This window comes from Rosa rugosa, chromosome 7 (genome assembly GCF_958449725.1).
Source record: "Rosa rugosa chromosome 7, drRosRugo1.1, whole genome shotgun sequence".
Classification (NCBI taxonomy): domain Eukaryota; kingdom Viridiplantae; phylum Streptophyta; class Magnoliopsida; order Rosales; family Rosaceae; genus Rosa; species Rosa rugosa.
Genome location: NC_084826.1, coordinates 31992142 through 32018116, shown reverse-complemented (window position 1 = coordinate 32018116; position 25975 = coordinate 31992142). Strand labels below are relative to the sequence as shown.

The following is a 25975-nucleotide window of genomic DNA, read 5'->3' as shown; positions in this document are numbered from 1 at the left end:
CTCCTTCCTCTTCCTCCACTCCTCCTCCGTCTCCGTCAGAAGCGATGACGCCCTCATCAGCCCCGAGTACAACAACTCAGCCGAAGCCGCCGAGTCGTCGCTCTCTTCCCTACAAAACGGCATAGTCAACGCAATCGAGGAAGATCAGACTAGCTTTCTTTTCTCGCTCTTGTCCACTCCGAATCTTCCTCCCAAAGATAGCCCCAGATTCAGTTCTTCCTCTTCCTCCTCATTCCCTCCTCAATGAACAAACAACAACACATACTAGTCGATTCCGAGTAAAGCGAAAAGATTTGAACAACAACTCAGTAAACAAACTCAAATGCAATCATAGTAGCTCAAAATTTTTGGCTGAATCGGATCAATTTGCAAGTGAAGACCTGAGGGGGCAATTGCAGAGCCTCGGACTTGGGGAAGCACATGTCGTCCAGGGACTCATTGCGGCACCACCGGCACTTCGGGTTCTGGGAGCACTGCGCTTCCGACGACATGTCGCAACAGCTGGGGATCTGATTCTTAACCAACCGGAACCGATTCACAGATCCGTCGGAGATGGTTGATAAGACGAGGATGAGGAGGAGCAAGAGGATTGGGGCGAAGCTCTTGAGTTGGGGAGTTGAAGCCGAAGTCTTGGCGGTGGTGGTAGCCGCCATTGGAGGCTGTGGTTAAGTTTGTCTCCTCCTCAAAAATATTAAAACAATTATACAACTATATATATTATTTTTGTTTGCTATATACCAATACCATGCAAGTGGTCCGGTGGTTGGGGCTTTCATTTGCATGTGTGTTGGTAGGGGTTCGAGTCTCCCCAACCTCAAAATCTGGAGTTAATTTTGGATTTTTCCATATTTGGTTGGCCAGGGTCAATTTGGGAACTTCACTTCGTGCGGGCCCCACTTTTGATGAGTTGGAAATGCCATGTCAGCATTTAACGTCTGAAATTGACGGAATTGAGTCGGAGGGACCTATTGGACGAGAATATGATAGTGCGGGGGTGTTTTTGATGAAATTGAAAGTCGAGGGACTGAATTGATGTGAGGTCCATACCACAGGGTGGTAAACAGTATTTAGCCCTAATAGTTAGCTGAGCAACATCCTATTTGAATTTTAAACTAGACTCTTTTTTAAAATTATATTTTAATTGAAAAAGCTTAAATGTCATTATCTTAGGTGAGCAACATCCTATTTGAATTTTAAATTAGACTCCTATTTAAAATTATACTTTTACTTGTCTACTTATGCTTTGATTCTTGATCCACTTGTGCTTTGATTTCGTAATTTTACCTCATCACACTTTTTGGAAATGTTTTAGGATTGGCAAACTAATTGCAAACCAAAAAAATAAAAACTTCATTTATTTTTCTAGCCCATCTTATAAGGTCACTCTTATATATGATTTTGCAAAATTTCATTCATATTGGAAAAGTATCTAACCATGTGTGATCACTCATTTTACCATTTCAGTGCTATTGGACACTTTGTTTATTTGTAATGTTTCACCAAGTGGTTTAGTTATAACCATTTGAATAGGAGCATTCAAATTCCTTTACCTACTTTTAAATAGGATGTTGCTCACCTATATATTGCTAAGGGCATTTAAGCCTCTTTCATTAAAGAGTCATGTCCCTTTAACCATTTCTAGTCCATCTTAAAGGGTCACTCTTGCATATGATTTTGTAGAATTTCGTTCATGTTGGAAAGTCTCTGACCATGTAGTTACTCATTTTACCATTTCAATTCTATCACACACTTTATTTAATTATAATGTTTGACTAAATGGTCAATAGTTATAAAAGTTTCCAACACACAAAAAGTACTTAAAATAATCCGGAAGCCACTAATCTAATCTTCAAAATAAACACATCATTCTTCCCAGGACGGCAAGGTTCCCATGCAAAAAAGTTCATCACCAACTTTGTATATGCACTTGCATGCCAATAAACTGACCTCTTCACCACAATCATAAAGCCAAGAAAACAGCAATCATACAAATGCATGCCAATCCGGATCAATCTGCAACCCAAAAAAAAAAAAAACAAAAACAAAAAACAAAGGTTAATCTTAAAAAAATAGAGTATCAGCTATCTTCGAAGTTCTGAAAGCCGGATAGACGCATGCAAGCATTAAAATGATTCAAAGGAAATAAACTTTCAAGTACAACTTTTATACGGAAAATGTTTGCAACGAAGCACTGAAAACCACTTTGCATGTATTTCTTCTAAAAATGCATATCATACACCATATCAAAGAGATATGCTTTGGGAAAATGGGTTTAAGAGGCAGTCTTCTTAGCCTTATCAAGCAGTGTATTACTCCAGGGGTGGGGAATCAGATACATACACTATAGTGAGATGACCGACTCTTTCACTTCAGTGTGTGGAATCATGCAGGGTGACCCCCTTTATTTTTCTTTGCATGAAGAACTCCCACATTCTCTCTCATTTTGTGCTTACTATAAGTGGAAGCCTGTCAAAGTGTCAAGAGATGGTCCAGCAATATCCCACCTATTTTTTTTCCGATGACGTCATCCTCTCTGGTAAAGCAACTAAAAATAAAGCTTATCTTAATTATGAGGAAAGCTGTAGGCATCTTTTGCAAAGCCTTGTTGGTGTCGAAAAATTCCGTTGAGGAGTTTGACTCACCAACTAATGCGAACTGGAGCGAGAGCTGACCGGGAATAATTGAGAAGCTTCCTTGGAGCGTTGACATGGAGTTTGGCCGTTGGCTCGAGGAGAAGGGGGGGTACCTGCAGAAAACCCTCCGATGCCTATGTCAGTACGTTTCTCAGTAGTGGAGTCAAACAGGTTGGAATTCGATGGTTTACCTGGTCAGTATGCCCCCTATTTATAGATGAGGGAGAGCTTGCACCACAAGTCGCGTTTAATATCGCCATTACTCCTCGTTATTGAATAACGCCATTATTCAGCGTTATGGCGTTATTGAATAACGCCGTTACTCCGCGTTATGGCGTTATTGAATAACGCCATTACTCCGCGTTATTGAATAACGCCGTTACTCCTCGTTATGGCGTTATTGAATAACGCCGTTACTCCGCGTTATGGCGTTATTCAATAACGCCGTTACTCCGCGTTATGGTGTTATTGAATAACGCCATTACTCCGCGTTATTGAATAACGCCATTATTCCGCGTTATTGAATAACGCCATCATGCCACGTTATCACGTCCGCGCCGCCTTCTTCATTGTGGCACTAATAACGGTAATTGCCACCGCATTCATGACCGCCATTGTCCGCGTACTTATGGCAAGGGTCAGTTGGCATAATGATGAGTCCAAAAATCGTCGATTACCCCCACAATGCCCCCAAATTTTCTCTTTGGACACTCGTCCTAAGAGGAAATTTCTAAAATCTGGCCTCGACCCCGACCCGAGCCCAACTCTGAGGTTCCCTCTGTCAACGCCGTATGATCTCTTTCTCCTACTAGCCTTGATGCGGTTATCACCTTGAACCTCGACGAGGTGACGCTTATTGCTTTTTGAATTTACGGATCCTCTAGAGTTCACCTCCTCAGTTATAGCTTTTTCCCTCGTCGAGAGCCTTTTTCCTTGCAAAGAGATTTTTTCTCATCGAGAGCATTGTTCTTCGCTAAGAGCTTTCCTTACCGAGAGCCTTTTCATCGTCGAGAGCTTTTTTCGTTGACGGTGTTTTTTCTTTTATTGCGAGCTTCCCTCGTCAAGAGATCTTCCTCGTTTATGGTGTTTTTCCTTCGACGAAGGCCCTCCTCGTCGAAGACATCTTTTCTTCACTAAAGGCTTATCGAGGGCTTGCTTTTCCTTCATCGATAGTCCTTGTACTCCTCATATTGCCCCCATGTTTTTCTTTGCTGCGTACTCAAAAACATAGGAAGAGTAATAGTTCGTCGCCTATATATCAATGTCGTTCTTACCAAGAACCGGCGCTTAAGAAAAGTTCAATAACAATGAAAAAAACACAAATTTACTCAGGGCAACAAGAGTTCGAAATCAAACCGTATATGATGAACTCATGGGTTGCCCCCATTTTCCTTCAGGTCCAATAAACAATATATTATTTATTTTGGCCACCGGCCTCATACATTCCTTTTGGGCCACAGGCCTCACACATACATTTTGGCCACCGGCCTCATACATTAATTCTGTTTGGCCACCGGCCTCACACATACACTTTGGCCACCGGCCTCATCCATTATTTCGGCCACCGGCCTCATCTATTATTTCGGCCACCAGCCTTGCGCTTACATTCCAGCCACCGGCCTCATGTATTTATTATGAAATGAGATTCGGTTATAACTATCCCCGTTTGTTCGGCGGGCAAGGTTTACCATTAAATCACACGAGTTAAGCAAATAATATTTTATTTATTCTGGCCACTGGCCACAAATACATTTCAAATACAAAAGGAAGTGAAAATCAAACAAATAATTATTAAAAGAAAGACCATCAGTCTATGTTACCTGGTTTTTGCCCCCTCGACCCGGATTTCACCCTCGACCCTTATAATAATATCATCCATGTCTCTTGGCGGGTCGCGTAATAGATTTTCATATAGGGGTGTACCTGGGAAGAGTCCTTCTCGAAAGGCAATTGCCGCGCATTGAGGGTCACCATTGATGTGCATCATCTCTGCCTTGAATCTCTTGAAGAAATACTCGATTTTCTCTCATACTTTTTGCTTGGTGTTGAATAAGGTCGCCATGTCCTTTTTTTGCTTGCGACTGCAGAAATATTGAGAGATGAAGGTTTGGCTCAATGTTTCGAAATCTGGGATTGATTGGGGCTTGAGGTCTTGGAACCATGTCGATGCGGTCCCTGTGAGGCTTAAAGGGAAAAGTTTGCACATCAGTTTCTCGTTGGTTGTCTCGATGGACATCTGCTGTTTGTACCCCTTGATGTGGTCTACCGGATCGGTAGTCCCGTCATACTTTTGGAAAACGGGGGTGATGAACCTGCGAGGTTTCGCCGCATTGAGGATGTCAGTGGTGAATGGAGACGCACCGACGTCTCTAGCGATTTCGGCCACGAGTTCTAGAGGGTCGGCACGCTTGCGTGCATCAATCATTTTTTCCATCTTTTCGCGCCACGATTCGTCACGTGTTCTCTTGGATTGGCCTAGTCTGGCTCCGCCGTTTTGTCCCCCATTCGATGTGTCTCTCGTCCCCTCAACAAGGGGCGCTCCAGAGACTCCCCCGGTGACTCTGACGCCGCTGGCACCCACATTTGCTATTACGTTGTTGGTTTGGGGATGGTCATCGCCAGTGTCATCATCTGACGAGTCGCTATCAAGTTGTAGAATTTTTTCGAGTTTTTGCCGTCGGTGGGCCTCGCGGTCCTGTTTTTCCTTCCGGAGTTGCTCGAGTTCTTGTCTCAACCTTTGCGTCTCGTCAACCGGAGGCAAGTTCAGAACGCCAATTGGATCTGTGATGGACCCATTTGAGGGCTGGTAGGGCAAAATTTCGTCACTTCCAGTCCTCAGTGACAAAAATGGGATCCCGTCAGGGCCAGCTCCCGCCATCACTTTTTAGGGAAAAGTGTTTCCCACAGACGGCGCCACTTGTTGGTGTCGAAAAATTCCGTTGAGGAGTTTGGCTCACCAACTAATGCGAACTGGAGCGAGAGCTGACCGGGAATAATTGAGAAGCTTCCTTGGAGCGTTGACCTGGAGTTTGGCCGTTGGCTCGAGGAGAAGGGGGGGTACCTGCAGAAAACCCTCCGATGCCTATGTCAGTACGTTTCTCAGTAGTGGAGTCAAACAGGTTGGAATTCGATGGTTTACCTGGTCAGTATGCCCCCTATTTATAGATGAGGGAGAGCTTGCACCACAAGTCGCGTTTAATATCGCCATTACTCCGCGTTATTGAATAACGCCATTATTCAGCGTTATGGCGTTATTGAATAACGCCGTTACTCCGCGTTATGGCGCCATTACTCCGCGTTATTGAATAACGCCGTTACTCCTCGTTATGGCGTTATTGAATAACGCCGTTACTCCGCGTTATGGCGTTATTCAATAACGCCGTTACTCCGCGTTATGGTGTTATTGAATAACGCCATTACTCCGCGTTATTGAATAACGCCATTATTCCGCGTTATTGAATAACGCCATCATGCCACGTTATCACGTCCGCGCCGCCTTCTTCATTGTGGCACTAATAACGGTAATTGCCACCGCATTCATGACCGCCATTGTCCGCGTACTTATGGCAAGGGTCAGTTGGCATAATGATGAGTCCAAAAATCGTCGATTACCCCCACAAGCCTCATATTAGAAAGTCAGTTTTGAGAAATCAAGGACGTTGTGTTCTGCTAATTTGCATCCCAATTTTACTGCTGCTCTTGAAACCCTAGAATTTCAAATCCTCAATTCGACCTCCACACTTCAAATCGTTGCAAGCCGCTTGGAGGGAAGCATCTATGTCTCCTGGGCTTCAAAAACCCTCAAGAATCATCGTCGAAGGTGGCTGGAATCTGGAGAATCACGACGGGTCTGAAATCGCGCCGCCACTGCCTTCTCTGCCTTGTTGCACCTTGTACGGCTCAAATCGTGCCACACACCACCACAGACTTGAAGAGAGGAAGAGAGCTTTCCAATGGGACCGGTGGCGCCCCAATCCGTGGCTAGACGGCGAAGATATTACCGGAGAAAGAAATGGGTCGGGTTCGGGATCGAGTTTTCAGAGAGAGAAAATAGGTTCTCGTTTTTGGAAACTTTCCAAAATCAGAAAAATTAATTTAATTTCAGAATTTTTTTATTTATTGGAATTTCCCAAAATAGTAAAAACTTCCGCGGACCCTAAACCCCTCAAAAATAAAATGTTTTGAGTAATTATTCGTTCGAAACACTTTCGCTCCGGTCGAACCACGAAATAGTACTAATGAACACTTTATTAATTTCATGAAATTCCAAGAAATTAATAATGAATTTCCGGAGTATTACATGTCCCTTGCTGACCGTTGTGGGTTTGCAATGGTAATGTATTGGACGACAGTGATGTGTCCAGTTTGAATATGGACGGTTCAGATGTCCTCTTTCTTTATTTTTTTTTTTTTAACTTCAACGGTTATATTTATAATCTGACGGGCCAGATTGAAGAAAAAAAATCACGGCTCTTATTAAATCGATGGTTATTAGTTCTATCTTTATTCAAAAAAATTATTAAAAAACCCAGAAAATTGAAGAAGAAAAAATCTACCCGTTGGAACTGTAAATTTTAGGAAAGTCTACTCATTCTTTCCTAATTCTTCACACCAAACATCTTCCATCTTCTTCAAAATTTTTCATTTATTCACCCATCTTCTTGTTCTTAAATTTTTCTCTTAGAAAAAATGGGTTCAAGAAAGGATTCTTGGAGGCACAATGAAGAGTTGGCCACGTCACGCATCATCCTATCAAAGACTGAAGGTTGCATTCTATATCGCCTACAAAATATGTTTGGTTCATACCTGCACGATCTATTAAGTATTGAGCTTTGAGTCGTTGATCCATAAGCTCTAGAGTTCTAGCGGTATACTTACGACCTTTTGAAGAGCCACCCCATTGTGATTCCTCATCTTCCAGATCATGGATCTTTGACGGTTTCTCGTGACGGCATCTTCTTAACCTTTCATCAACCATTTTGTCAAACGATTCATTGCAAAAACAGTTTGACAAAATCAAAATAAAAAGAATATGGAAATTTGTAGGATTTGGATATGAGAAGTGTTTGTAAACTTGTGAGAGATGAGGGTGACAACAACTCCATTTGGTTTTGCAGAAACATGCAAATCCACTTGGTTCAAATTACAGATTCCTTGGGCTTATAGTGTTACATTGCTTTCATTCAGACTGCATATAGATATATTTTTGTTCTTTCTTGAGTGCTGAAGGAATAGAGTAGGAAGAGAAAAAAAAATAAATAAATAAAATAAAACAGAATTGAAGAACCTTAATTGAACAAGATGATTAGCTAACAAAGAAACTCTAATATGTTAACCATGAACCCCGTGTATTGGTGAGAAACAGGAGGGAGAACTTTTCGGACCTAGGGTTTGCGCCTCCCGTTCCTAGGGTTTTCTGCAGCGCCGATTGCCGGCTTCAGCGGGTGCTTGTCACCTTGTTCTCGTCATTATGAACTGTCTGATTTGGAACTATCAAGGGATAGTGAATAACAGAACTCGTTATGCCCTCAGGTCGTTGATCCAGAAGCACAAGTCTTCTTTGGTTTTTCTCAGCGAGACTCACTGCACGAAACTGCAGCACCAGTCGCTCTTAAAATCGGTTGGTCTTTCTTAGATTGCCCATTTCGATCGAGTTGACAAAGCAAGCGGGTTAGCTTTGCTATGGGATGACTCCATCACCGTCAATGTTAGAATGGTTGATCGCTACTTCATTGATGCGGTAGTGAAGGGTCCAAACAACGTGGAGTGGCGCTTTACTGGTTTCTACGGCCACCCGAAAACCGGGCAACGTCATATTTCGTGGGATTTGCTTAGGTCCTTAGCCCGGGATCCGCTAGAGAAGTGAGTTGTTGCAAGGGATTTTAATGAGATATTGGAGTTGGGGGAGAAATCAGGTGGAAGGCTTCGGAGTCTAGGGCAGATGCAGGCCTTCCGTCAAGCATTGACAGACTGCCATTTGGAAGACATGGGGGCTACTGGAGGTTTGTATACTTGGTGTGATTCCGGGACAAAAGAAAGGCTGGATAGATGCACTGCTTCCTCGACGTGGTGGGCTGCTTTTGGTTTTTCGAGAGTAGTGCATTTGCACCCTAGTCGGTCGGATCATGTTCCTCTGTTACTAGAAGTACGCTGTGTTCCACCGGTGCATGAGCGACGGAGAAGGCAGTTTCGGTTTGAGGAGATGTGGTGTACCCATGACGGTTTTTCTCAGAAGGTAGAGGAAGCCTGGAACGAACCTTCTACCGAGGATCCTATGCTGAATATCTGTCGGAAAATTAAGGGGGTTGGCCAACAGTTACTTGTCTGGAACCGCACTGTGTTTCGGAGCAGTAGGAATGAAGTGGAGGTGATTCGTTCTCAACTTAACGACTTGTTGCAAAAACCGTTTGATCTGGCTGACCACGAGGCCAAGTTGCAGCTGTCTAAAAAGCTGAATGAGTTAATGTCTATTGATGAAACTTACTGGCGCCAAAGATCACGGGAGATTTGACTCAAGGAAGGTAACAGAAATACAAAATACTTTCATAAGCGAGCCTCTAATCGTCGTCAGAAGAATAGAATTAAAGGGCTTTTTGATCAGGAAGGTATCTGGCAGGAGTCTTCTCCAGGGATCGAGAAAGTTGTTTTGGAGTATTTTCAGTCAGTTTTTAGCTCCCAACCCTCTGATTCGGCAGCTCAGGATACTGTCCTCCAGGCCATCTCACCTCGAGTTACGGCGTCTATGAATGCTTCTCTGTTGGCCCCTTATACTATGGAGGAAGTCCGTGAGGCGCTTATCCAAATGCATCCTTCTAAGGCACCGGGGCCTGATGGTATGACTCCTTTTTTCTTTCAGAAATATTGGGATTTGGTTGGGCATGAGGTTAGCAATGCGGTAATCTCGATGCTGACTAGAATGGAGATGCCCCCGGATTTGAACTTTACTCATGTAGTGCTCATCCCGAAAGTCAAGGAAGTGACGACTATGTCACATTTGCGACCCATAGCTCTCTGCAATGTGTTGTATAAGATTGCTTCCAAGGTTGTGGCTAACAAATTAAAAAACTTTCTACCAGACATTATTTCCCCCCAACAGAGTGCGTTTGTGCCTGACAGGTTGATTTCTGACAACACTCTGGTGGCTTCGGAAATGGCCCACTATATGAATAAGCTCAGGCGTGGACAAGAAGGTTTCTTGGCCCTCAAATTAGATATTAGCAAGGCCTATGACAGGCTGGAGTGGAGCTTCTTGCGTCGGATCATGTTAAAGATGGGTTTTGCTACTCAGTGGGTTGACTTGATTATGTTTTTCCTTTCTACGGTACGCTATTCTATTCTCATTAATGGTGCACCTAAGGGATTTATTGCTCCTCAACGGGGATTAAGGCAAGGGGATCCTATTTCACCCTATTTATTCCTTTTGTGTGCGGAGGGTTTATCTGCTCTCATCTCTCATGCGGTATCGAATGGAAGTTGGCAGGGTCTGCGTATTTGTGATAGAGCACCTATGATTAGTCATCTACTATTTGCTGATGACAGCATGCTGTATTCCTTTGCTAGTCCTGAGGATTGTTACAGGATCCGTCGCTTGCTTAATACCTATGAGGAAGCATCCGGTCAGCAAGTGAATCTCCATAAAAGTAATGTGGTGTTTAGTGGTAGTGTTCTTCCCCATCTGCGTGACCAATTGGCACAAATTTTAGGGGTACAGGTGGTGTCGAAACATGAAAAATATATGGGCATTCCAACTCTTGTGGGACGTTCCAAGACTGAGACTTTTGCTTTTATTAAAGATAAGTTATCTAAGAAACTGACAGGTTGGAGATCTAAATTACTGAGTAGTGCAGGAAGGGAGATTCTCATCTAGGTGGTAGCTCAAGCAATGCCACTCTACACTATGAATTGTTATCTGCTACCTCAATCCCTTATTCAGGAGCTTCATCAACTGTGTGCCCAATTTTGGTGGGGTAGTACAGAGGAGAAACGGGCTATGCATTGGCGTGCTTGGGATGAGTTATGCAAACCCAAACACATGGGAGGTATGGGGTTCCTCCATTTATTTGCTTTTAATTTGGCTATGTTAGCAAAACAAGGATGGCGGCTCCTTCAAAATCCAGACTCGTTAATCGGGCGTTTGTTCAAAGCTATTTATTTTCCCCAGTGTAATTTTTGGGAAGCCTCCTTGGGTGACCAGCCTTCTTATGCTTGGAGGAGTATTTTACAGGGCAGAGATATTCTTCGGGCCGGTATTCGCCGCCATGTTGGAAATGGATTGTCAACCAATATTTGGTCAGACCCATGGTTATTGGGAGAAGACCTAAGCTCCTACTGGGCAGCAAGCGCTACGGTGGTGACTGATTTGTTTCTTTCTCTAGGTGTGTGGAATTTACCGCTTTTATCTACCTTATTCCCACCACACATCGTGCACAAAATTCAGGCATTGCCTTTGAGTCCCCTTAACCATGCGGATAGGTGGATTTGGGGAGGTGATATGAAGGGCAGGTTTACTGTGAAGTCTGTGTATCATATTGCTAGGAGTAGAATTCTGGAGGATGATTCTTCTACTCCTAATCCTAGTGCCATTCTCTGGAAGCAACTTTGGCAAGCTCAAGTACTAGGGAATGTGAAGGTGTGTGCATGGAAGGCAGCTTCCAATATTCTTCCTACACGAAGTCGGCTTAGCGAAAGAGGTATTGATATTGATACCCAATGCCCTTTTTGTGATGAAGAAGTGGAATCTACTATCCATGCCCTTCGGGATTGTCCTCATGCAGTAAGTATTCTTCAAGTGGCTAATATCCCCACTCTTACTAATGCATCCTGTGTGGCGGATTGGTTGATTGCTATCTATACACTCGCTCCTGCGGCCTTTTCTCCTTTGCTAATGTTGATTTGGGCTACTTGGAGAAACAGGAATTCACGGATTTGGGATGAGGAATGTAAATCCGCTAATGAAATTGTGCCTTTGACTCTGGGATGGTGGAATGACTATAAGGCTGCTCACTCTCCTCCTATTCGTGATAATGGTCCACGGGTCCTACATAGGGGGAGTAAACCTTCAGCTGGGTTTATTAAACTTAACGTGGATGCTGCTTTTAACTTGGACACAGGTTTGGCCGGGTTGGGGGGAATCTTTCGGGATCACGAAGGCTCTGTTGTGGGGGGTTTTCGTCATACCCTGGAGGTGGCTAACTCACCTAGGCATGCGGAGCTGCTGGCTCTAATTCATGGAGTGCAGTTCGCACTTGATCACCAACTCACCCCTTTGGTGGTAGAGTCCGACTGCATGGATTTAGTACAGGCTGTTCGTGGGTCTTCCCTGGACCATTCAGACCTGGGATTCCTGCTAACTGACCTGAGAACCCTGCTGTATGCTGCTCTAGGAGCAAGAGTAAGTTACGGTAATCGTAAGGCTAATTTAGTGGCGCATACTCTAGCGCAAGAGGCCAAAGATGGTCAGTTTAGGGTGAATTTCTTTACCGATATTCCTCCAAGTGTGGAGGCTTTTGTAATCTCTGATTGTAATGATTCCCCATCAATGAATTAGTCTTTCATTCCCCTAAAAAAAAAAAAAATTGAACAAGATGATCATCAAAGTAACCTATCATTGTAAAATACATACAGCTTATAATATGCACGGTAAAGCTTAAAAGAGTAGAAAGATATTGTGGACACCATATTGCTTTTAACCCTATCTGCTTTCATTCCGGGAAGATTAATCTAATTTAATTTGATTATCTTGCTGTAACAAAACTCGGTGCAATATAACCTAAAAAATGGCACTAGACTTGATGCAAAACATGGGAGACTGCCTTGTCTAAACTATAATTGGAGCCGGTCATGAATTATAAGCACCAGGAATTGAACTGTCAATTCTCTCTTGCCACAAGAACCAACAAAACATAGCAAATGTCATGAGCTTCTCCCATTGAAAAACACTACGCGGTCGGTTCAGCCATGCACCCATTCCCTAGCAAGGCAGCAGTAGTCGCAGTACTATAACGCAATACAATACAATTTCAACTTGAGCATGACACCAAAAACAAAAGTCCGGGGTACCAAAAGACCTAGCTATGAAGATAGATACTACAAAGAACAAAACATGATTTTAGCTACATATTCTGCTTAATTTCCAAAGTGATAATGACCAAAAGAAATCTGAGCAGGGAAGCTTTATTAGTTTTTGCCTTGTTTGCTCCCATAATGGAATCATTTTCTTCACATCTTAACATCTACCTACCAAGTTAACATTAGTTGAGTTCTATTTGTTCCTAAATCTCTACATTAGGCATGCATGCAAAAGTTGAGCTAATCGCTACATTTCTTTCATTTGCAAACCCTCAAGGGGTTGCTGCCTCCTCTTTCCAGCTGCAAATTAATGTGAGAAGTTGCTGCATCTGAACCCAAGTTGCTTCAACAGACAGAAAATTCTTTTTGGCTTGCAAAGCTTTCTTCAACGAAGTGTTCATATCCATGATAGAAAGCAGATGCTGAACCTTTTCACGCCCGGAATTGAATTCACTCAGTTTGGTTGTCTGTGTGGCATGGTACTGCTCCAATTCCTTCAAGCATGCTTCCTCTGCAGCCAATTTTTCCTTGAGATCTTCTATCATCAACTTTTTTCCATTGATTTGATTCAGCAATTCATATTCTTCCTTTTGAGCTTCAGATGAGCGGATAGTATAGTATTTCACTTCTTGTTCCAGCTCTAACTTCCTTTTAGATGCTTCATTCACTTCAACGGTGATTTTGCTAGCTGTGGAATATTTAAACTCCAACAAAGCCAGATTGAACAAGACATGTTCAATATTTGCTGACTGAGCTCCAGCTGTGTCATCAGATTTGAGCAAAAATTCCAAAGATGATTTGAAGCTTTGAACACACTCAGATTCCATGACTTCATCAATAGAGAGTGGAAATCCTTTGAATTTTGGCCTTAGCTTGAGCAACCTCATCCAAATTGGGGATTGAAGCTTCGTTGGTGCTGGCCAAGCTTTGTTGGTGCTCGCCGAGATAACTTTCCAGAAACCCCAAAGCTTGGATAGAGCGCCTAGACTTAATACCAAAGTACAAGAACCAGTCAACAGCACATGTAAAATGATAAAGAAATACACAAGTTAGAACAGATACTCACGCCTGCAGCAACTGAGGATTGTGATTGCTTCACCTCAATGATTTGGACGTCAACCTCACTACCCAATCCTTTGTTGAGTGCTCCAACTTCTTCCTCACTCCATGCATGCCCAATGCTACATTGTTCAGCAGGCAGTGGTGAAGGCTGCTCTTCGATAGCTTGCACCTCCTCTTCTTCTCTAATTATTTCTCGCTGTCCTCCTGTTTCTTCCACTCTCGATACCTGCCTAATGCTACATTTTTCAACAGGCTGCTGTGCTGGCGGCTGGTCATCTGTTTGGACCTCCATTTCTTCTTCCCTCCCTTCTTTCTGTCTTTCTCCGGTTTCCTCTCTCTCGACATGCTCAATTCTTTCATTTTCACAATTTCTCAATTCAAAGTTCTTCAGAGGCTACAATAACAAACATAAACTTGTAGATTAAATCAAGATTGTACTCATAATAAGAAGACAAATAGGCAGGTATAATGAACAAATTATTAACATATAGAAACTAACATCAGTTGGCCATAATAGATCTTGTCCTCTGAGCAATCCTGTATGCAGACCCTAAATGACACCTCATAATCATGCTACAATAATCATGAAGCACAGGAGCCATGTACTCTTAGACATATGCTTATAATGACAATAAAACCTATATCAGAAATGCCTCAAATGAAGCTGATACAAGTTTGACTAACTTGTGTACATATATATACTAATAATGAATAATGAAAACAACTTTATTACTCGAGTAAATTTAATAAATTGCAGAGTACATAACACAGTAACTTAAGTCAAAACTTGCTTAAATAAAGTACTGAAATTAAATGGAACGTCAAAAGGTTATTGAAATGAGCTTCTAAAATGTAGAAGACTCAGAAAGTGTGGTGTCTGTAGTCAAGGAAAATATTCTACAAACATAGAAGAATAAGCACTCCCACACATTCAAAACATCAAGTGTTCCCAAATTCACAACATGACTAAAGGAATAATGCATTTGGTCCAACTGATGATGTTGGAAATCTTAACCTGAAATAAAAGTTTCAATGAAGAATAATCTGCATTGTACTGCACTCAATTAATAATAGCAGCACAAACTTAATGTTTGACCAATGTAATTTAGCAGAATATTGGGTATGCATACTGAGCTGAAACCTTTGCATTTGTATTATTATTATTGAATAGGGACAATTATATGAACACAGAATCAAAAACTTCTCTAATAACTCTGAAATTTTACCAAGGAAAAATGAACCAAAATTACAATAATTTAGAGTAGAAGATCCTCTAATGCCTGATGCTCCTACTGATCCATTAAATTATACGCATTCATATGTTAAGAAAATCTAAAACAAGTACTAACCTTATATATTGATCATGCACATTCTTTTGGTGTCGAAGATTACAAAAGTGAAACCACTTTAACTTATAGACGATTAACCAGATGAACAAAAACCAATGACAACTTTTTTTTTTTTTGTAAAGAACCTCATTACAAGCCCAATGTATGTATCATCTCATACAAACTAAATACGAAGCTATGATATAAATCATGCATAAATATATTTGATAATTTCCAGAATCATTGTTATCTCTATCAAATATCAATTATTCCCTTTATATGCAATGCCAAAACTAGTTCTTAAACTGAAGATAATTATGACAAGGTTGCTGTAATTTACTGAAAAGAGCTTTTCACTTTTAGCAAGTGAGTGAATCTGAGCTCAGAAGAAATGAAGGGTGAAGGGCAGTCCACTTAAATTGAGTAAGCAATTCTGTTATGGTCTAATATGATATTTCTTCTTAAAAGACTCAAACAATTAACTTAATTAGTCAAAAACTCGTTAGGAGGTTAATATACCATAAGACCAAGAAAACTGAAGTGACTGAAGAAAAGTTGGTGCTCCATATTGGATTCACAGCAAACACCCAAAATCAATGGAATGACAAAATGACAAATGACAGCAATCATGCTAATGAATAACAAATAATGCCATACCAAAACAAGAGTTGAAAATGTATTTTTATTCAAAGAATTTGCAGCAGATAATCTATGACCCCTTCTACAATGGTATAGTACGTACGTTGCTCTACATTGTGACAACCTCTGAAGGTGATTTTTACCTCTTATTGTATACTAATATTAAACCTTAAAGGTGTGAATGTTTAAACCTCCTTTCGGAGCAAAGACACGAACCTTTAAAGTTTAAAATTACAAGTTTTCAGTCCAATACTTATGGTAAACCAGAACTTCTAAACATAAGATTGCTATGGCAACACGGAATGTTTAAGAGCTCTAATTTAACCGCGACCAAAACGGCTGAAGTTTTATGTGTTTGATTCAAGGATCATGAAATGTATTCCCGTCAAAGCGAATACCGTGGAGATTGTTTTGAATTTAAACAGTGAAGGGAGAATATTTTATTCAGCAATCACACAGCAATAAAAAAAAATAAAAAAAAAAGAATGCAAATTGATCACCAAAGAATACAAAAGGCTATCAGAAATTCCCTAATCAAATAAACGCACACATGCCCCAACTAGGCTATGATACTGAAATGCAGAAGAGAAACTCTTGTCAACCTTCATTTAAATTAACAACATATAAAGTGAACCAAGAGATGTGCACAGAGTGAAAAACTGACACTATGATGTATGTTTAAGCATGCTTTGCACTCCTCAAAATCGCCCGAGGGGACATTACTCAATACCTGCACAGTGCTACAATGTTCAACAGGGTGCTGCTGTGCTGGCTGCTGGTCATCTCTCCAGACATTATGTTTGCTTCTCAATTCAGGGTTGTTCATCAGCTACAGTTCAAAAACATAAGCTTGAGTGAAAGTTTGATCATGTACGAATGAAACAAGTACAAAAACTAACACATCCAATCCATTTCTGATGGAATAGCAAATCAATTGAAGTATAGGTACCTCGGTGACAAATGCACGCCGGTGAAAAACCAAGAACTGGGTTGTCTGCGCCGTAGCTTCCGACGACCCAACGTTGTCCTTCATCTCTGGCTCTCCCTGAGGCTTCTTACCACTTGATAAACTGACCCTAACCCTCCCACTCCTTTTACCCTTCCCCCGCTCCCACTCTAACTCACTAAAGTTGTCAACTTTATGGCTCCTCAGACCCGTTCGGCTCCGTTTCTTCTCGCCTCCATCACCATTTTCACAACCCTCTTGTCTCCTTCTCCCCATCTTAGCAGCTCCCACATTCTTCATTCTTTTGTTTCGTTTCAGGACAAATGGGTTTCTCTTTGCTTTTGGACACAAAACTTGAGAGTGAAAGTCTGATCATGCACTCAACTTTTGCTGACTTCAGCTAGCTGCCTTTAATTCAAGAGAAGTAGAAGAGAAGTAGTAGTTAGGTGAGCAACATTCTATTTGAATTTTAAACTAAGTTATAATTTTAAATAAAATTTTAATTGAAAATGCTTAAATGCCCTTATCAACAGTTAGGTGAGCGACATCTTACAGTTAGGTGAGCGACATCTTATTTGAATTTTAAACTACACTCATATTTAAAACTATACTTTTACATGTTCATTTACGCTTTGATTCTTGATCCACTTGTGCTTTGATCTCATAATTTTACCTTATCACACTTTTTGGAAATGTTTTCGGATCGGCAAACTAATTGCAAACCAAAAAATAAAAAGTAAATTTATTTTTCTAGTCCATCTTATAAGGTCACTCTTATATATGATTTTTGCAAAATTTCATTCATATTGGAAAGCATCTAACTATGTGATCACTCATTTTAGCATTTCAATTCTATTGGACACTTTGTTTATTTGTAATGTTTCACCAAGTGATTTAGTTATAACCATTTGAATAGGAGCATTCAAATTCCTTTACCTACTTTCAAATAGGATGTTGCTCACCTAAATATTGCTAAGGGCATTTAAGCCTCTTTCATTAAAGAGTCACGTCCCTTTAACCTTTCTAGTCCATCTTAAAGGGTCACTCTTGCATATGATTTTGTAGAATTTCGTTCATGTTGGAAAGTAGCTGACCATGTGGTTACTCATTTTACCATTTCAGTTCCATCACACACTTTATTTATTTGTAATGTTTGACTAATTGGTCAATAGTTATAAAAGTTTCCAACACACAAAAAGTAGTTGAAATAATCTGGAAGCCACTAATCTAATCTTCAAAATAAACACATCATTCTTCCGAGGACGGCAAGTTTCCCACTTTCCCATGCAAAAAAGTTCATCACCGACTTTGTGTATGCACTTGAATGCCAATAAAATGACCTCTTCACCACAATCATAAAGCCAAGAAAACAGCAGTCATACAAATGGCATGCAATCCGGATCAATCTGCAACCCAAAAAAAAACAAAGGTTAATGTTAAAAAAATAGAGTATCAGCTATCTTCAAAGTTCTGAAAGCCGGATAGACGCATGCAAGCATTAAAATGATTCCAAGGTAATAAACTTTCAAGTACAACTTTTATACGGAAAATGTCTGCAGCGAAGCACTGAAAACCACTTTGCATGTATTTCTTCCAAAAATGCATATCATAAACCATATCAAAGAGATATGCTCTGGGAAAATGGGTTTAAGAGGCTGTCTTCTTAGCCTTATCAAGCAGTGTATTACTCCAGGGTGGGGAATCAGGTACAGAGCTAGTGAGATGACCGACTCTTTCACTCCAGTGTGTGGAATCATGCAGGGTGACCCTTTGTCCCCTTTATTATTCTTTGCATGAAGAACTCCCACATTATCTCTCATTTTGTGCTTACTATCAGTGGAAGCCTGTCCAAGTGTCAAGAGATGGTCCAGCAATATCCCACCTATTTTTTTCCGATGACCTCATCCTCTTTGGTAAAGCAACTAAAATCAAGCTCATCTTATGAGGAAAGCTGTAGGCATCTTTTGCAAAGCCTCAGATCAGAAAGTCAGTTTTGAGAAATCAAGGATGTTGTGTTCTCCTAATTTGGATCCCAATTTTACTGCTGCTCTTGCTACAATTTGTGGGATCTCAAATGACTAAAAGTATGGAGAATCCCTTCGTTTCACTTTAATAGACGAGGGTCTCTAATGTTATCATTTATGATCTACTGAGAAGGTCCCACAAAATATATATATATATATATATATATATATATATATATATATATATATATATATATATATCGCGGAAAAGTAAGATCTTTTCCAGTTGGTACTCATATGATCCTTCCCGACAAGGCCTCTTAATCGCTTTCAGAGGCAGTGTCACTATCAATCCAAGTGGCAATCATTGCCTCTTTCATTCCTCTGTTTCTTCTGAGTGTTAGCACATTCTGAAGCAATGTGACTAACCAAATACAGATAACCAATACAGTGTGTGATGTATTCAATCACGTGAGAGTAATTCATGCTTAACAAATGATGGGTATAAATTCAATGCGACAAAAAAAAATAACCAACTTACAATTTATGGTTTATCAAAGAATCTTCTGTTGATTGTCTGCTCTTCTAATCTTTCACCTGTCACTGTACTGATATGTATGTTTAATGAACTGCTCATACCTATAACTTCCCAGGGCTGCAGGTTTTAAAAGGACAAACAAAATGTAACATTTCGCATCCATGTGAGAAACTCAATGCCTTTTAAACCAAAATCAACAATTGGGCAACAAAAATAAGAAGTCCATCTTCCAATATCACAACCTACTTGGGTGATGGTTTAACTTAAAAATCAAAATTCAAATTACACAAATATATATATAATATCTTTTGACTCACGATTTATTTTAATTCTATTGAAGTGAAAAATCTTCCCATCACCATGAAAAGATTTGTGAAGCTACTAAAACGAGCTAAAACCCAAATCCATATTGCAAATTTTGGGAATGTCAGAAACCAATAGAAAAATATAAAATTGTAACTTGCCGACAAAGATTCAATGCTCAAAAGCAAATAGTTTCGATTATAGATAAATGTCTGATAAACGAAAGAGGAAGGCAAGGACAACTAGCAGCAATGTGTAACCTCAACTCAAAACAGATTTAGCGTTGCCAACAATATACTTATCTTTTTACTTTTTAAAAGGGCAATAATATACTTATCACACTTACATTACTAATGAATGGACCATTAAAAATTCAATTTTTAGTTTCTGACTACCCTTGTGATTTCAGACTCACTTGTCTTTCAGCTAACAAATTATATTAGTCACATACTGAACATGCTTTCTTTGTTCCCAGGAAACTATTAGATTTCAAAGGAGCTTGTACTGTTGTTACTGTTGTTTTACAGGAATGACAAGAGAAAAAGAAAATTTATCATTTCACTCCATGTTGGCAAATTATAAAGGACAGTGCTAACCCCATGTTAAGTCCATATGACCAAGTTTCCATTCTCAATTTTATTTTATTTTTTATTTTTTTTAATACCCAAAAATCCTCCTAACACAAAAGCTGGGGGTCTTCTGCTGAACTCTACAATCTTCAGAAGCAAATAGCTAAGTAGGTGTATTGTCAAGGGGTCAAACCCCATGGGAGTAAACCATAGCCTGACCGTTCCTACTAACCTCAAGACACAGCGGCTACTCTAATGCAACACTGTATAAACAAAAGAGGAAATTCAAGTAATGAGTAGTCCTTACATATGTTCAACATTTTATTTGATTTCATGCATACAGAAAAGATTCAATTCACATGTTTGCCAGACAAATGAAGAATACCTTACCAATCATCTATAGATCAAACAATCTTGTGTCGTATCCTCTTTTACTTTCTTAAACCGAGCAAGATGCTGGTGATATTCCTCTAGTTCTTTCTCCAATTTTTCAATAAACTGACCTGTATGTTCGAGGGACTGCTCATACCTATATTTTTCAAGCGCCTGCAGTTTTTAAATTCAGAAAATATTATAACAGATAAGTTTTAAATCTGGGAAGATCAATGATTTTCAACCAAATTATTAAGGATGCTTTATAAATAAGCCATACACTATTCAATATCATGATGGGCTGGAGGGTTTGGCCCCATAGAATAAAAATTTTGTATGTATCATGTAAGGTAGGACTTTCAGTTTATCGAAACACCAAAGCTTCTCATACCCTTGAAAGTTGCATTCATGAAACTACTCTAGTGCATAATGGCCTAACCAAAATCATATCAGAAAATTGGGCAAATGCCCTTGACCAAAGTAGGAATTTTTTAACACTTGGTGCATCAAAATATGTAGTTAAAAGACTGAAATTCTTAAGACGCTCTAAATGACTGTAAGATAAATATTAATAACAGACAAAAACTGGAAAAGCTGTTACCACCTTTCTTTAAGGACTAGACAGGAAAGTTCTCCCCACCCCCTTAGTTTATCACATTAACTTCTCTGTTCAGAGAAAGAAAAATACAGAATCCATAGATAACTGAGAGTACCTTATTTTTGGACAGTGTATCTGGTGGTGACATTACTTCCGGCTGCACATAGTTCTTCCCCCGATAGAAAATTATAGTATTATTAGGTTTGATGTCAATCACTATGCCTTTGCTCAGCCGAGCTAGCTCATCAGCATATTCATGAACCTGTCCTGGCTTACAAGGTTTGCATATAACCTTTACTGTCTCGTGCTTCTTCCAATGCAGATGCATATTTAAAACAACCCCTCCAAATACTCCCCGCCTTCCAACTGGCACATAGTTCTTCTTTTTCTCACCAGTTCGCTTAAGATAATGCTTTTCTTCTTCAGTTAAAATTTCAGGATCATGTGTTTCAGCAGAAGCTTTGTGAACCTGGAATTTTCTCAACTTCTCAATCAACCATGCTTCCTTTCGTTTTGCCTGAAAAATACATGACAGGGATGTAAAAGATAATTTACTATATGAGAATATAAATAACAGTGTAACACCAAGCAGGATCGACATTAGTATTGCAGATCTGCACATAAAATGATGTTTGCATAATAATTATACATAGTAAAGCATCCAACCTTTTCAAGTTTGTATGTAATCCTAACTTCCGGATTTGGAGAATTGATCTTCTTTTTGGCCTTTAGACGATAAAATCGTAGTTCATTCAGTTTGGCCTTCTTGGACATTTTAACTCGTTTGGCCACCTTCTTCCCTTGTGTCAAGGAACCAGTTTCATCAAGTGGCTTACCAATTGAAAACCGCACAACACCATTGTCTGTGTTGAGCTCAAACGAAGTCCTGCTCATGCATCTGGTGGGTGGCAAATTTCTGAGAAGAGTTTGATACTGATACATATTTGATCGGCTCAGCAATGCAGAATCTACTGAGAGTACGAAAGATGCCATAACCTGGTAGCTTTGCCTTTGTATACACATGTGACAAGGAAGAGAGCCTACGGTTGGCAAAGAGAGGCCTAACACATTTTTGGCCAAACAACAGAAGCGGAGCAACGAATACCTGCATAAAGAATGGCCATCCAGAAATGACTAGGTGATATGACAGTAAAATCATGTTCAAATCTTCAGCACAGGATATGTTGTAAGAACAAGTGTAAGAGTTACAGTGAATGAAGAAGTTGATGGGGTTTGTTGGTTCATGGGGTTGTATCAAATATCAAATATCAAATATCAATCAGCGGTAGAAATATAGACGAGTAGTTAGTTAAGATATGAGAAAGAAGGCAATGCCTGAGCCTGACCATGTTCCTCCTGTGATGCCCATCCTTGAAAATCCAACCACAGCCAGTGTCTATCTTTCTGGAGCAACCAACAGCTCACTTGCAGTGGCGGATCCAGGATCCGAAACCCGTCTAGGCTAATTACAAGTGCACAAAAATTTTAAAATTTCTCTATATATATATATATATATATATATTTTAGGTTTGGAACCCAATGGGAGGCACATCCTCATGCCTTTATTATTTTTTTCAATCAAAACATATAACAGGGGGGACATAAAACCGATGATGAAATGCCTCAGCCTCTATATATTTTATGTATGCCCATACTGCTCTGCTGTTTCCGCCATCTAGATCAATTTTGTTGCCGAGTAGTATAAATGGAAATGCCTCAGTGTCAGCTGGACCCACCTGCTAACCGATGGTGAAATAATGTCAATAATTAGAACTTCAGATAATCAGGATAACCTTACAAGCTAGATAGTGCAGAACCGCAGAAGAGGAAAAATTTAACAGACCTGTTTGAGAAACTCTTGATGCCAGTTCTGAAGTGTTTCAAATGATCTTAGAACATTCACATCATAAACAAGAACACAACAATCTGCTCCACATAAAATGCTGCCCTGAGACTTTGAAACCTTTCTTGTCCTGCTGTGTCCCAAATCTGTCAAAATACAATAGCACAGATGTGGCAAACAGAACTAAGATTAATTGATGTTTCAGGTGTATATATAGAGAATGCATATTCTAGTAAATGCTTTAATTATTCACTTGCAAAGTCACCAATTTGTCATCAATATGAGCAGGGACGTAGCCAGGAATGACAGGAGGGTTGGGCTAATTTTATACATACAAAATTTTTGCAAAGAACTCTTTTTTTTTTTTTTTTTGAGGCTTGGAACCCAGTGGGAGGCTCATCCGGCAATGAATTCACCTTTTTCATTACGCAAGACACCTCTCACACCACTATGAGTTGCTGACCATAGAAGATTTCGGTATTGAAAATGGGTTCACAATCATTAAATCAAGCTGGGCCAATGTTATTCGATCAAAAAAAAAAAAAAAAGGCTGGGTCAGTGTTAAATGATAAGCCTAAACGACCCCTCTGGCCTCTGCACTTCTTCTTTTTTGACTTGTGAGTGGAAGACTTATTCTCTTAATTATCTTCATATACCATCCAAATGATCCAAATTATTATTTGAAGCCATTTCAAATATATTAAATATCAGATACCATTTTACTCTGTCCAGAAGAAAGACATGCCCATAGTATTATTACCTCGCCCATATGACCAGACACCAAATATGCAATTATCAAACACCAAACACCAAATATGCAATTCCCAATTATCAAACATCATCAGGCATCAGCAATGACAAATTGACGATCAATTATCAAATATCAAGCATCATCAACAAGACAACAACCCATTCCAAACCATTACCAAACATCATTGTAGCTGGACAACCCCATTCGGCCATTCCCAATTATCAACGCATCATCAACAACCCATTACCCATCACCAATGACAATCAATTATCAAACATTCAACAAGACAACAACCCATTCCCACTACAGCAATGACAATCAATCAACCAAAAATCCAAAACATTCCCAATTATCAACCCATCAGCAATGACAATCAATCAACCAAAAATCCAATACCTGGGATCTGGGATTGAAGGAGTCGCAGTGGAGCCGTGGAGGTGGTTCGGTGGCGGAGGAGGTGGCTCAAGCGTGGAGCGGTGGAGGTGGCTCGGCGGACTGCCGGGACTCGCTAATCGAACCTAGAAGGCTGGAACTCCTGGAAGGCAGAAGCAAAATGGGGACAGCGCCAAAGGGAGAAGGGGAGAGTCTGACAGTCGAAAGCATCACTGTGTTTGATGAAAGAGGGAGGAAGAAAGAATAGAGTTTCTCGATTGGGGAGAAACAATGAATGAATCTTAGGAACCAAGTAGTAATAAATTTAAAATTTGAATATATCATACTAAGAGCACAAGCTGCTCTAGCGGTCGAGAGCAGGTGTGGTGTGTAAGAGGTATGAGGTTCGAGCCTTACCTTTCACGAGTTTTTATCCATTTAACCATTTTGACATATAAACTCGTTTTTATCCATTTAACCATTTTGACATATAAACTCGATATATATACATACATATATGGTCGGTCGTCGGTATGCGGATATCCATACCGAATTGTCGGTAGGCCGAAATTTCGGCCCATAATGGTTCGAAACCCGGTTGGTTCGGCCCAATTTGCCAGCCCTAAGCATCAGTGTGTGTGTGTGTATATATATATATATTTTTTATTATTGGGCTATACCCATACTTGGTGGATTTTGGGCCAAATTTTCCCTTGGGCTGTAGCCCAAGTAGCCAGTGTCTTGGCTACGTCCCTGAATATGAGGTTCCAGTTTGCATAACTGAAAATGGTTTCAGTTGAGTGCTTGCACAGTTTTAAGTCCATCGAGAATCTTAAACGGAAGAAGCAAATATGGTACAGGAGATGGCCTTGTACAGCATGTTTGTCCAAATTTGGGAGACATTTGACTAACAACAGCTAAAAGTCTTGCTGTATCAAACATAAACATGTGATTTCAAGAATCAAACTTTGGCTCCTTAATTTTTCTTATGGCAAACAGAATTGATCAGAAAAGAAAAGAAAACAACAACAAATCCATTAAACCCATTACAACAATCAAGAGAGAATTGATCAGGAACACTATTTCAATCAACAAACCCATTAAACCAATCAAGAGATTTAGCAGAAAAGAAGAGAAATACCTCCCGTTTTGAGCAAATCAGTAAACAAAGCAAGCTTGGTTGTAGATAATTTTTTCTTTGGGCTACTATTGGGCTGATGGCTATATATACCTATACACCACTTGCATACGCCCCTGCTCACTTGTCATAATCGATTTATGCAAATGGAAGATGAACAATTCCGGGAAAACCCAAATCAAAGACATGACCTATTCTCGCATGTTGGGCGGGAACAATAAAACGACGGCAGCAGATTTGAGAGAGAGAGAGAGACAGAGAGAGGGGGGCAGCAAATTATAGGAGTTGGATTCACCATTAGTCCCCCAATTATGGTGTCAAAGCTAATTAGATACTTAGACTCTCTCTTTTTTATTATTATTTTTTTTTATTAAAGGAAAATTCCATTGGAAATGGACTACTAACCCATAGAGGTACAAACAATCCCACAAGGGGTACACATACAACAAAAACAATGGGTCGAAACATGGCCCAATAAATAACCTAGAAATACAAGAGGCCCAGCCCAGGTCGATGGTTATCGAAAACCACACAGAACACGCCTTCACCATTAGGGAACGCGCCGCCATCGGAGAGCTTGATATGGATCCTCCGTCATCTTCCTTCCCCTACTTGGTAGCATGAAGCTGCAAATCTTCTATCCGGCACATATGGTAGAATCTCGACCGATCTCCCAACACATTTGTCCCTCGAAGGAACTGGGTCGTTCTAGATTTGTTCCTTCAATTCAATCTCCACTAAGACTTCGAAATTAGCCTTCGGTTTCTTCATACCAAATGTTCCTCCATGAGTGTAGATCATCTTGGTAAAATTTCAGAGCTTAGTTTACCGTGGTGCGGCCGGAAATGCTG

At 40.3% G+C, this 25975-nt stretch overlaps 2 protein-coding genes across 12 annotated transcripts; both read right to left on the bottom strand.

Moving 5' to 3' along the window:
- Positions 1 to 13525: 13525 nt before the first annotated feature.
- Positions 13526 to 16981, bottom strand: LOC133720512 (uncharacterized). 3 transcript variants are annotated; one of them, XM_062146857.1, is made up of 4 exons: positions 16680 to 16981; positions 16461 to 16559; positions 13768 to 14157; positions 13526 to 13688 (listed from the first exon to the last, which is right to left on the bottom strand). In XM_062146857.1, exons 1-4 carry the CDS (start codon positions 16974 to 16976, stop codon positions 13536 to 13538), a joined length of 939 nt encoding a protein of 312 aa, XP_062002841.1. In that variant the 5' UTR covers positions 16977 to 16981; the 3' UTR covers positions 13526 to 13535. The 3 variants fall into 3 exon arrangements, with proteins under 3 accessions (XP_062002841.1, XP_062002843.1, XP_062002842.1); XM_062146858.1 differs by having other exon boundaries at positions 13576 to 13683; XM_062146859.1 differs by lacking the exon at positions 16461 to 16559.
- An 803-nt stretch (positions 16982 to 17784) lies between these two features.
- Positions 17785 to 25415, bottom strand: LOC133720511 (uncharacterized CRM domain-containing protein At3g25440, chloroplastic-like). Of its 9 annotated transcripts, none has more exons than XR_009851905.1 (9): positions 24011 to 24366; positions 22864 to 23009; positions 22367 to 22756; positions 21687 to 22125; positions 21136 to 21537; positions 20436 to 20596; positions 20283 to 20313; positions 19182 to 19295; positions 17785 to 18082 (listed from the first exon to the last, which is right to left on the bottom strand). XR_009851905.1 is itself a non-coding variant. In XM_062146856.1 (6 exons), exons 3-6 carry the CDS (start codon positions 22387 to 22389, stop codon positions 20444 to 20446), a joined length of 1017 nt encoding a protein of 338 aa, XP_062002840.1. In that variant the 5' UTR covers positions 22390 to 22756; positions 22864 to 23009; positions 24011 to 24365; the 3' UTR covers positions 20319 to 20443. The 9 variants fall into 9 exon arrangements, 1 of the variants encoding a protein (XP_062002840.1); XR_009851904.1 differs by having other exon boundaries at positions 20441 to 20596; XR_009851903.1 differs by lacking the exons at positions 20283 to 20313; positions 24011 to 24366 and adding an exon at positions 25128 to 25415 and having other exon boundaries at positions 20441 to 20596.
- Positions 25416 to 25975: the final 560 nt, after the last annotated feature.

Coding starts and splice junctions, on each gene's coding strand:
- LOC133720511 (XM_062146856.1), bottom strand. CDS start 22,389: ATGGGCATCACAGGAGGAACATG. Junction 22,126..22,366: donor GGCATCACAGGAGGAACATG/GTCAGGCTCAGG, acceptor TTCTTTATGCAG/GTATTCGTTGCTCCGCTTCT. Junction 20,597..21,135: donor ATACACTGTCCAAAAATAAG/GTACTCTCAGTT, acceptor TAAAAACTGCAG/GCGCTTGAAAAATATAGGTA.
- LOC133720512 (XM_062146857.1), bottom strand. CDS start 16,976: ATGAAGAATGTGGGAGCTGCTAAGATGGGGAGAAGGAGACAAGAGGGT. Junction 14,158..16,460: donor AACATTGTAGCACTGTGCAG/GTATTGAGTAAT, acceptor TTGTTATTGTAG/CCTCTGAAGAACTTTGAATT. Junction 13,689..13,767: donor AATCCTCAGTTGCTGCAGGC/GTGAGTATCTGT, acceptor TTTGGTATTAAG/TCTAGGCGCTCTATCCAAGC.